This window comes from Stegodyphus dumicola, chromosome 9, assembly GCF_044657685.1.
Source record: "Stegodyphus dumicola isolate Sdum_Otavi_A_Nest chromosome 9, ASM4465768v1".
In the NCBI taxonomy this organism is placed as follows: Eukaryota; Metazoa; Arthropoda; class Arachnida; order Araneae; family Eresidae; genus Stegodyphus; species Stegodyphus dumicola.
The window spans coordinates 42,495,725-42,508,890 of NC_140776.1; the positions used below are offsets into that span (position 1 = coordinate 42,495,725).

At 32.6% G+C, this 13,166-nt stretch overlaps 1 protein-coding gene across 2 annotated transcripts in view; it reads right to left on the bottom strand.

Moving 5' to 3' along the window:
• Positions 1-13,166, bottom strand: part of LOC118196873 (uncharacterized) — an 86,024-nt gene that overhangs the window by 36,268 nt on the left and 36,590 nt on the right. For both annotated transcript variants that reach the window (XM_035368361.2, XM_035368367.2), the window contains exons 3-5: positions 5,447-5,556; positions 1,996-2,293; positions 571-846 (exon numbers count right to left, since the gene is read on the bottom strand). In XM_035368361.2, the coding sequence (XP_035224252.2) occupies positions 571-846; positions 1,996-2,293; positions 5,447-5,556 (684 nt within the window). The remainder of the gene's footprint in view (positions 1-570; positions 847-1,995; positions 2,294-5,446; positions 5,557-13,166) is intronic.

The window sequence follows — 13,166 nt, forward strand, 5'->3', positions numbered from 1 at the left end:
CACCAGTAGCTAAATGAGAGCAGCGAGCTGTAAGTATCCAAGGTCTGAATTTGGATTTCTAGGTAGATTAAAACTTTATATTTTAAATATCTCTTTAATTGAATGCCCTGCTCTGAGCTGACAAAGATGGCATTTATTTCGGCCAATTATCCTAATTTTGGAACTGCTTCATATCTATAATCGTATTGCTTTCTTAATATAATTTATTTTTGATTCGCGCTGAATGAAGTATGATAATCATCTATTTCATAAATAATGATATTTCAGTTGTCAACATAAGAAACGTTTTGAATATGCGTTTCTGTAATAACCATATGAAATTTCTATGAAGGGCTAAATTTATAGATATGGCAGTAGTAATTTTGGAAAATTTTTTTAAAGCCACGCTGTTGTGAAAAATTTAAGGCATCTGCATATTGATAGTAATGTAACTATGTTTTTCGAGTATGCCTGAGCGCTGCAGTAAAAATACAGTTACAGATAATTTAATTGAAGTACCTTAATTTCTTTAAATTCCATTTCAAAACCTACCATAAGTACCTAATGTATAGTTAAGTATGAAATACTGACCAGATAAACAAAGGTTTTCCATGTAATCGCTATTGGCATCTGTCATGAAACCTGCAGGATTCATGGCTCTCGTTTCTCTGCTTAGCCGACATACGGATCCAGCTCTGTCGAAGCTGCAGGATCGACATTTGAAGCTTTCTTCATTGATACACTTGCTCTCACAGTCAGTGCGATTCACGGCAAAGAGCTCACGGTCGCCACTGCCCTCGAATCGGAATCCAGGAGTCCTTTCCATGACATATAACCGATTACTACATTCAGTGCTCACCTTACTCGCTGAAAGTAATTAGCACTCAGTAAAATCTAAGAAGTCTTGTTCAGGTGAAATCAACACAAATGACTTCAAAGGTAAAATATACTAATTAAACTGTAATATGTAAGTGAAAGTCGAACATTGACAGAATTAATCTTTCTAAAAGACCTGAAATTAAATAAAAACTATAACATTCATGAGTTCAAATCCCAGAATACGTCTTATCATTTTTTAAAGATAGATATAAATAAATAAATAAATAAATAAATTAAAACATATAAATGTCAGATGCTAAAAATACTGTTTCTCAGAGTTATCCATCATGGGAAGATGGCAAAATGTAGCCTGTAATGATCATTCTTTGAGAGAGTGGTAATTAATCAATAAACCGTTACTTCCATCAGTATTAAATTTTTAATCAGGTTTTATTCAATAAATTTGCTGTTAGAGTTATTTCTTAAGGAATATTTAAAAAAAATTAAAGTATAGGGTACTTTAGTAATTCATATAAGAAAATGGATAAAAAAAGACTTTTTTATATCGATAACTGGAAGATAATACTTGTTTCAATATGACGAAGTTTGTGATAAATAATTGAGCCAAGGTTAACACAGAATCTTATAACATTAAATGAAATTAATGTTATATTGAAACTGATCTATTAAAGAATATTAAATGAAAGTACTGAAGATAATTAAATTTTCTAAAGCCAAATTTTCGAAAGCAAAAATTTTTGAAACCTGATAACAGGGATTCAAAAGTTTACAACATGTATTTCGATTAAATTCAGTTATTAGTCAAATTCAAAATTACCAGCAATTTCAAATTTCCACAAATTACCAGTGAATGGCACTCAGGATGTTAACATTTAAAAATTATACGAAAGCTGATAGCTTTGTAGAGATAATAGGTAATTTTTTTTGGAAGCAGGCAAAATGAAAAATTAACAATGCCTAACCGTGGACCTCTGGAATTCCGGCCCAGTGTGCAGAACCACTACACCACGAAGGCACGCTAGGAAGGCGGGAGAAATACCTTATAGCTTTTACTAAAATTATAAGAAACATGCCGAAATAAAAATTACAAACAAATTTTATGAAGTTTTGAGCTTTACAAAAAATTAAAATCACCTGCATAACTAAGCGTAGATTCATATAGTCTACAATACTTACATGTGATGCAAACTTCATTAAAATGCCAGACATTGTGTTGTTGGACTAACGTCTCTGAGCCGTCAGGTGATGCCTGATCGTAATAAAGATAACAACTTGAATCTTCATATTCGGCAACAATATTAGTCCTTCCAGGACCTACGTCATTTCCTTCGTGGGAAGGTACAGGGCTTAACCTTTTACCTGGCAGAAAATCGAACGACCGACACTGTGGAACATGCTGGGTTGTTGTCCTGTCTTCGGCACATCTTCGTATGCATTCAGACAGAACTCTAATAGGCAGATCTTTTCGTGTAATCTGAAATTCACAATAAACAAACAAATAACTTAATTCAATATTTAATTTGTATTAGATATGAAATATGCCCAAAATAGTACATTTAGGTTTAAAAATAATTTTTGATTACCAGAGTTAAATTTGTGTATGTGTATATTCCATTCTCAAAGCTTTGATTTTACATAAGATAGGTTATTTGACTATGACAAAGTATAAGAAGTGTATTTGTCTATATTTATGATATCTTTATGACATCTGACTATATGATCTCAGATTCATGAATGTTTTTCCAGAAGTATTCAGCTCAATGCTTCAGGGAAAATTTAACAAAAAAGACACAGCAAATTCAGGAAATCTGAAGAAATGTTTGGTAATAAGACCTATTCTAATGTACTGTGATTAAAAGTAATAAAATTTCTACAAGACTGATCATTTTGTTTAAATCCAAGATCACTATTTTACGTATTCTTGCTGTTTGTTTATGTAATTGTTTTCCAAAACCTTTCTAGTTTATTATTTCTGATTTATCAAATCACTGCTTGCTACCTCAGTATTCTGCTTTAAAAGATGCTGAGGAAGTACTCAACATAATATTTGTGCTTGCTTTAAAAATTTTGCTTTAAAAAAAGGTGTTGTAAGGATATTACGTTTGACTAACGTTTATTTTCTTTTAAAACTTTACTGCCCTCTCTTATTTTCCACTTCCGGCCAAAATAAACGCTTTAAATTGTTTATGCAAATTGTACTTGCTAACGCTCAAGTATTTAAGTAGTGGCTTTTCGCCAGAGTTAGATGGGGAGAGAGTGAGCCTTCTTACCACTATACTTTACGCGTGCCTGCAATCAGCTGCTGTCCGCCTTTAAGGCCAAAGGTTTAGTCCTTTGAAATCCAAAGACATATTGCAGTTTTCCGCAGTTTGCGTACTACATGAATAATAATTTGAAAGACCAGTCTTTGTGTTAGTCATCTGAGTAAAGTATTCAAAGTTTAGCTTTTATGTAAATTTAGTTAGTTAGTAGTTCTTATATTTTTTACGTTCAGACTACAAGTGGTTGGTCTTTGTATCCCGAAGTGCGGGAGCGCCTGCAATATCTTGGAGAATAAAGGGTAGTTAAACCCTTCGCATCTTAGTCATCTTTTTTACAATTCCCACAGAACATAGCTTCCAGTCAGCTCACTGTTACCATTCAGGACACTTAATGTTCGCAAAGCAGATAAGGAGAAATACCTGTCCTGATAGTGTATGTACAGAATTTGTCTAAATAAAGGAAAATTTAAATTTTACTGAATAGAAAGCAAAAACAAAATAGATCTCTGTGATTCTCCTCTTTATCATCTGAGAGACATGCATTTATTTATAAAATTAATAACAAAAACCATTTATTTCGATAATAGATATAAACTAAAGAGTATATGAAAAAAAATAAATTCATAGTTACAGAGCTAATTACTCTCTGAAGGATTATTTTCTTGGTTCCCAACAAGTGCGCACGTATCCGTAAGAAAATGCCATCTCGGTAGCAGTTATGGAGAAGTTCATTCTTTTGAAAATTTGTTATTTATGAATTAAATTCCACTTCCTACATTCCTTATCTCGTCAGATACTTGCTTAGACCAGACGGTTAAGCAAGTTTTACGGCAAGTGGTATGTTTGAAGCTAGGATGTAATATTAATCCTAAACTTACTGAAATTTGTTCCGGAATATTGCTGCCTTGCTGGAAGCCATTCGAAGAGTAGTGTCTAGATCTACCAAAGGTTTGATGGACCTCGGTGTTGAGCAATCAGCTGGTTTTATATAGCCGACTCAAAGTATGCTATAGATTTGAGTCCAGTTTGTTTTTCTAATGACGTCTTAAATTTAGTTTAGCAGCAAGTTGTTGTTGTTGCGAAATTGACGACATAGCTTAGAGTTTAGTGGTTTCTATTTTTAGTACTATTATCCTCATGTTGTGAATTAATAATGCTAGATTTTTAACTTTGGAATCTATCTTATAATCAATCAGTACCAGGCGAAAACTCGCCAATCATTGGACACAACATTTTAGGGACATTACGTCAGAGAAAGAGCTCAGACCGGGCTTGAAGGCTCTTATGAGTTACACTGCAACCGGGCGTGGTTAGCCGTATAAGCAAGACAGCCAGTGATGCGTTGCCTCCCCGAGGAAGTCAAGTTAATACTATATGAGTTATACTTTGAATGGGAAAATGATTTCTTTCCCTCGAGAACGATTAAATGAGGATAAAAAATATATTGACAAGATCTCGTAGACTGGAAGAGCACTTTTCAAACGCGCTTCTTTCCCGTTAAATTTTTAGTGCAAAATAAGCCGCTTTTTTGTCACAACTGTACTTTCCGAAAATTCGCAAACTCTATTACAGATACATTTCTCTAAACTTTCCTTCTATAATCTACTTTTCAGCATTTAGTATTAAGTTATTAAACAGTCACATGTGTTCACGATGTTAATTTTTCCGTTCGAATGCCGGGTTTGTGTAGAGGTAATACGATAAATGTTGCTGAAATTCTACTGAACTGTCGCGTCTTAAGTTGTCTCTAAAAATTAAGCAACCGTGACGGTGCACTAGAAATAAGCACTTCACAGTCACAACGTTTGCAGAATATTTATTAGAGGATTGCAGGAAGGAATGGAAAACATGCTTTTACCTTCGGCACAATAATGAAATACAACTTCCGTTTCTGTGGTTAAAGCAACCAGGAAATTTATGGGGCACATTTTAATGTTTATAAAACAGTATCTCTCCGTTTTATTCCATTGATAGCCATCTTTGAAATACGGCATTTTGGCAACAACGGTCCGCCATACGCAGGCGCATTCCTTACTAAAATAAATGCTGGAATGTCATCCTTAATTTCAGTAATATAGTCATACCCATAGTTTTTGGTCATTGTGTCGATCCATAATTTTAGTAATATAGACATATCCATAGTTTCCAGTCACTGTGTCATATTCATAATTCAGAAATACAGAGTAAGAATAGCAGAACTAACCATTCTCTACAACTTTAACAACAACTGCATCTGTAATGTTAACGATCTATTACTAATTACTTTGAAAAAAAGTGAAATTAAATTTCGTTTAATATTTTAAAGAATCGTAGATTTTAAATTTTACCATTCGAAATGTTGTAAACATATTAAAAAACAAACTTACGACTTCTGCTCTTCGTGTTCCTCCAAAATTGTTGCTATTTGTACCGGATAATTTGTAGTCAGCAACTCTTTCGAACATCAACTTGCCGACACCATTATTGCAACTTTGAGCTTTGAAAAATAAATAAATAAATGCATTATTCTCTTTAAAATTTCATATTTAATGAAATAATAATATTTTCTACATATACACAATATGACTAAATGTATGCTGTTAAATAATGAAAAAGCAGAATGTCTGTGCATCACGCTGTGGAAAGACGACGGCATCTAGAGCCACCAAATTTTCAAAATAGACGTAGTCCTGCATCCAAACATGTACGCTGCGGGGGGGGGGAAGAGGACAGTACTATATCTCCCGTTCTACTAGGCCGATTGAAGAAATTCAACTTGTGTTTTTCATGTCTCGAAAGCACCACTTGGGATATGTATTAGATTTATATATAGTATTGTTCTAATATAGGGATTTTGACACAAAATCGGACTTTTTCTGCAATGACATACCAATATCTTTTTCATATTTCAATTCTGCGACTCAAATTACGCCAAACTACCACGTTTTGTAAAAATCGCACGAGTAGTTCTTAAAAAATTAGCTCTCAAAATTTTAGCTCCTCAATGCTAATTGAGTTTGGTATATATTTATTAATATCTCTTTTTTATTAAACTTATTTGATTCTTCCTTTCACATTTCAAAATTCAGGTTCATTGCAAATAAAATTCGCCCATTTTTTATGATTTATTTTTAAAATTTGTATTTTAAAATAATTTTTATAAATTTTTCGAAAAACATTTTGAATTGTAATCTATAAAGTTTTTACCATCATCTTAAAGTAGAAGTATTTCTAAGCATACTTGCAAAAAAATTAGTTTTATATTCAAAACTTCCGAAGATATACTTGAATTTATTTATTGGCCCGTTTTGAAATTTGGTATATTTGTTGAAAGCGATAAAAATCAGATGTGTTCAGACACTTTGCTAAAATTGTTATTTTTTTCCAATGGCAGATTGTGAACGGTTACAGTGTAACACAGTCCATTAATCTATACAAGGCCAGATTAGGTGTTCCACCATCGCCTCCTATGAAGTAACGGACAGTTATAACCATGCCTTCTTCGTAATTCGAACCCAGGCTCTTCTTTATCGCAATCAGGCTTCCCTAACCACTATACCGTCTGGGCGGCCTGTCAAAATTATTTAAAAGTAGGAACGATGTGACTTTTTTCTGCTTAGGCACAACGTAAAAAGGTAGGAACGAGGTGCCTTTTTTCCGCTCCGGCATAATGGAAGGTGTCATATAGTAAGAAGTTCGCCAAGTGAATTATTTTTGGCGCAAACTAAAAACATTTTGCCAAGGTAAATTTTTGAATTTCTCCGTAAATTCCGCATCAAATTTTACAAAATTTAATATCTAGGCATAATTTGAGTCGTAGAATCGAGATATGAAAAAAAAATGGTATGTTTTTTCAGAAAAAGTCCGATTTTCTGTTAAAATACCCATGTTAGAACAATGCTATATATAAATATAATATATATTATAAGTCGTGCTTTCGAGACATGAAAAACTCAATTTGAATTTTGTCAATCGGCCCAGTAGAACGGGAGATATGGAACAGTTTTTTTTTCTTTTCGCAGAGTAGATCTCGAATATTGAATTTAGACTTGTTTCCTGAGAATTTAATGACCTTTTGATTGCAGAGCCAGCGTTTTAAAAGCAGTGTGAGGCCTCTGCCGAAAACTAAAATACTCTGATGTTCCACGTGCCAGAGTGTTGTCATATAGCAAAGCGTAGGATAGATATCTTTCAAACTAATCAGCAAACTCATAGATTTAAAAACAATGTGTTACCACTGCACAAAATAAAATACTTTTACCTTCCAAAGGCCAGTGTGTAAACAGAATGGCATCTTATAATATTTTTAAAACTTTTTATTGTGTTTGATGTAAATAAAAAAGGATTTAATTCGTGATTTTGCTAATTACTAACGCTGGAACATATTTAGCTATTTTATACTGTACTTTCATAGTTCTTCCTTTATAGGGACTGTATATGTAACGCATAGTTATCCCTTTTCATTTCTATTGCTTTGTTGTTCAATGGAATTAAGTTAAATAATTATTATTTAATAATTAATTTATGGAGCAACTATAGTCATACACTAAATTGCTTATGTTACCCATAATATTTATTTAAAAAAAAAAATTTAAAAACTTTTGATTTACAATTTTTAAAAAATTCAGATGATAAACCCATGCATTGGTTATCTTAAGAATTATTATATTCCATTTAAAACTTTAATTCTTAATGTTATTTTGAATACTGTATTTATTTTTAGTCCAAAGGGATTTGTCTCTGAAAGACTATTGTTTTCGTTTTGCGATTTTGCGTCGATTCGTTACAAACGGCTAATTATTTTTCAAACTATTGGTGCTATCGCGCTGTGTTATATTTAAAGAAATTAAATAATGAAAAATCTGCATAAATGTATGTGTATTTCTCGCATAGTGATAAAACAAGAGAAACAAGAGGTACCTTAGAGCAATCCAATTTTGAATGGGCATGTGGAAGACCAAATATGAAATTTGGAATTTGTTATTTTATCGATTTCCTATTTCGTAAAAATTTAACGAATTTTTTTTTATTAACAAACTCAAGGATTTCAAAGCGAGTAATGGCAACGTTGTACAGAAAAATCATTTTTATCTCCGCGTGAGTCTCTCTATCAGAAATTCTAAAGATATGCTCATTTAAAAATGTTTTGCGATATTGCTGTTGAGCTGAATTTTATGGTTTAAGTGCGAAGAACGTGATATTTAATAAATAAATGTAACACACAAAATGTTAAAAAAACGCCCCTTTGGACGTAATTTAAAATCTGAAATATTTCAGATTTTTTTCCTTTTATTTTTCATTAACAGCAAAAAACTGGTATCTGATTTTTTATATATCGTCTTGCAACGTAATCTTACGTTGGCGGTTAAGTGTCGTTACCGCCGTTAGTTGGTGGCCCAATAGCAAGTGTGAGCTAAAATTCGCTTAATACTTTTAGTTTAACCTGGGTTCGATTCTAGGCGAACAGGCTGACGACATGGGCATATTCATGGTTCCTACATGTGTGACGTGGCTATGAGCCGGCTTTCGATGAACATATTCCTCCCTTGGGCAGATAGTCCTTAGATGCTTTGCCGTAATTAAATAAACCAAAAGAAATCTACCGTTAATAGATGCAAAGGTCTAGGCATAGACCTAGGTTGAGACCTTCAAAATTTAGGTGAATACAAAAGATGTATTTTCCACAGCGGCTGTTGCTTAGAAAATTGCAAACAACAAAAAGCTCGCGAACATTGTGGCGAAATGCTGTGAAGTAAAATTTTATCGCAGAATGCGAAAGTATTAATGATCCAATGACCAACTATTATGATTAAAAAAAAAAAAAAAAAAAAAAAAACAGTTGAAAGTCTTCCTTCGAAATTACCATTAATCACACTTTCATAAAATAAAATTGCTGAATATATTGAAAGCAATAGTCAGTTGTGGAAGAGTTGGACGACAAGAATAGGAACAAATGTGCGTGATACCATTACAAAGCGCCACAAACAAAATTAGTATAGCTCTAGCACACTAAATGTCTAGAAGAGCAGTTCACATTGGCGGGTGCCCGCAAGCATCCTGTGCTTGAGAGTCCCTGCGGATGTGAATTTGATAATGAAATTTTAATTTAAAGTGTTTTGAATTCATAGGCAGCAAAAGAAATGTGGAACGACCAGGAAAAAATTCAATTAAGTTCATTTGGCGTGAAGGTAATGAACCGTTAAATACCTTTCTAAACTTCGCGAAATAAATAAATATACAAATATACTATTATAGAAATATTTAATATTTATATTCATGGAATGATTATTAAAAAAATAGGAACGAAACCTGTGAGGGAGATGTTCATTTCACCTTTACTTGAGATTTCATGTATTAGCAATAATGATAATTTCGAAGATAAAATTGATTAAATATAATTAAACTATTAAAAAAATTATTTACTAATAAATCCTTTCATTAAATATATTTTCAAAATAATTATATGCAATGTTTTTGTTTTATTTCTCAACACGTTCTAACTCAAAAAATCGTTTTATGGCTGTAAGGTATATTTTAATTTTATAACAGTTATTTTAATTTGGGATATTCCTATCAGTTCTTGTTTCTACTTGCAGGTCCCCACTAGAATGAGTTTTTTAATCGCATTGAATGCAAATGAGTTAGAAGAAGCATTTAAGGAAGGGTCAACTTACTTCGTGAGAGAGGACTAGAAATCTTGAGAAGCACGTATTTGCGTTCGGGCTAAATCTCTGTTAGGTATAAGCTGTCTGTCTGTATAAGCTGTTACCTTCGACCGTACTATTACGTGCCTTTTGATATTCGCCGGCTAGTTTGAATTAAGGGCCAACTACGATAGATACTTGTGTTTAATTTCGTCTACGTCGCCTTAGTTCGTATTCAGTTCTTATTTCTTATTTCTTATTCTGAGTTGAGTTCAGTTCTTATTTCTTATTCTGAGTTAAAGCCCAAGTGGAAGCTTTGTTGTAAGCCCGAGAAAGGGGTTAATTGTTATTCTTAGTTGAAGGAAATAAAGATTATTTTAACCCTTCTCGAGTCTATGTTTTAGTTGCTTGAACTCAGTTTGAACTCAGCGATAAGTCGCTACACAGTTCCTGAACGTTCATTTTAGTAGAAAAAGAGTGATGAACCCTACATGACATAATACAATTTTAATCCTATAATCCGGTATATTTGGCAATCTGACATTATAAAATGCCCAAAAAAAAGTTGCACCATCGGATTTCTATTGTACTTCAGTTACTCTAGTTAATGTCGTTTTAAGTATAAAAAATTTAAAGAGAAGTTGAAATTAAATACTTTATAGAGAACATTACAGATTTTTGTACGATGGGTTTAATTGCTGGTTTTAAATAAATTACGTTCTTTATGGTTAAATATCGAAATGATAGACAGTATCATTATATGAAGGTAGGAGGGTTTGGATGCATTTTTTGTTGATACAAAGTCTGTGACTCCTTTTCAAAATGATATTTAATGAAAATCGGTACAATGCTTTTGCAGATGCTACGTACTATCTCGTATGAACATCTGACCCAGCTATATGAATTCATTAACAGATCATCAACAGCTGGATCCTGCAAATGAGTATATTCCTCATCCTGCAGCCACATCTTCCATCATTAGTGACTGCTGTATGAATATAACTGGTGACACAGTTACATTAATTGCGACCCGCATTGTTATTCTATCCGGGCATGTTGACCCCAAAATTTCTAATAAATCACAGCAGAATTGCAAAACATTTCGAGTTTAGCTGAGTATTATTTATTGTTAAAAAGAATTAGATAGGAGTTTCGTTGACCTTACAAAGTATTGAAGTAAAAAAAGATATTTTAATTAAATGAACACTACATAAGGTTCATTAAATGGCGCAAAGCTCAGTGGGAGCTTCTGATCATAATAGTTGATGCGCCCAAATTGATACTTTTTTCTATACATTTTTAAAATAGTATTTTTTAAGTAGGTCATGATGATTTTCGCTTAATACTTTTAGTTTATACTACTACTTTTAGCCTATACTTAATACTATACTTATACTACTTTATACTACTATACTTAATACTTTTAGCCTATACTATACTTAATACTTTTAGCCTATTTCGCAATGCTTTTTATGGATTATAACAACACTTTTAATTCGATAAATACTGAAATGTTTTTCCAAATGTGTCAATATCAATTCCGTTTAAGAAATGCAACTTAACTGCATTCTTTTTTCCCCTCTTTTCTATCTTAAAATTCAGATGAATTAGAGTTCAGATTAAATTTTGGAGTGGGATCGTTGTTGAGTAAAAAAAAAAGTTTTGATTTTACCATTTCAACATACAAACATACACTGATTGTATGTTCATTTTATAGCTGAGAATGCTCGTTCTATGATGAAAGAACGAATACATTCAACTTCATGCATAACACTTTATGGCCGGGTGTTGTATACATTATTTAAAAAAATCCAAACCATATATTTTGACATATGACCTATATTCTCTCATCGTCAAGAGAAGGCCTTTTGTCCATGCTCAGATATGCGATATAAGCTCCACCACTTTTTGGAACTTTCTTAATAAAACTGAGAAGATATTAAAATTAAGATGAACTATCAGATTAATGAAAGTTTATGATATTTTTAAGATGTCTGTAGTTTAATTATAGCTATTTATTCAATCAAGTAAACACTATGGAATTTGTGAGAATGAGAAGTACATTTAAACTAGACGTAAAACAAACTTTGACATGATTTCTTATTTTGCATTTCAAAGCACTTTTGAGAAGGGACCATTTATGCTATTATATAACTTAATATAAAACAACTGCCCGTTCCTATAATAAAAATTGATATATTATCTTTCACAGACACAGGCCATAAAATTTATCTCTATCATTAGGTTATTAGGAAACAGGATATGTGAAAAATGTGCAATGCCTTGGCTGGGACTCGAGCCTGGGCATCTCGAATACGTGCCGAGTGTGCTACCGTTACATCACGAAGGATGCTGGAAGGAGGAAGAAAATGCGTTATAAGTTTCATTCAAATCCATGATATGATTCTTGTTTTATTGACTGCTAACGGAAGTACCCGATGGCAGTTCAGTTAGATTGAGAGTAATGCATCTAACGATAGAGAGAACGATACCGCTGTAATCCTTCTCTATTAACTATGCAAAAAAAAAAAAAAAAAAAAAAAAAACGACCATAGTCATACATTTTTCATTCTGATGCGATATGGAACCCACATAATAAAATTCTATAGAAAAATAAACTATTTCTCTCTCATTATATCAGCAAAATGGCACGCAGTTTTTAATGATTTTCGTCTTTCTAATCAAATTTTCGTAAAAGCTCAAGTTCCATCCAGTATTTCACTTATATTGAATTATAGCTCATTAAGTGCGGCAAAACATTTATGATAATTAATCAGAAAGAAATAACTCGAACTAAGAAACACACAAACAGGTATTCTTCTTTATAATATATATATAGACTTTGTAAAACTTACAAATTTTTGATTAACAAACTCTACGATTTTGAAAGCGAGCGGTAGCAACACTTTTCGAAATAAAGCATTTTTATCTCCAACGCGCGAGACTGTTGCCACTCAGAAAAATGAGTGCGAAAATTAATTAAATTTTCGGAGTTTTTTATTAATATCTCGGCTTTAGTCGTACGCAGTCGAAATGGCTTCCTACGAATTTTTGGAATCGGGAATAATGTTTGGCAATGCTGTTTTTATTTCATCGTAAAACTTAGAAATTTTTTAACAAACTCTAGTATCTGAACTCAAGCAATGGCAACAACTTTCAAAGTAATGTAGACTTTTACCTCCAGCGTGCGAGACATCTGGATATGACATTAATACTAATAAGGCTTTACAATACCTCCCAAGGAAAGGCATCGTCCTTATTACAAATATTTTTAACGCATGTTTAAGACTTAATACATTCCCCCAAAATTGGAAACACGTCATTCTAACTGTCATTGAAAAGCCTGGCAAAGCTGGAAATCTCACAAGTAACTTTAGACCGATCAGCCATCTGCCTGCGATTGCCAAACTTTCGAAAGTCTTATCGAGTCTCGACTCACCATTTTTATTAATATAACATCATC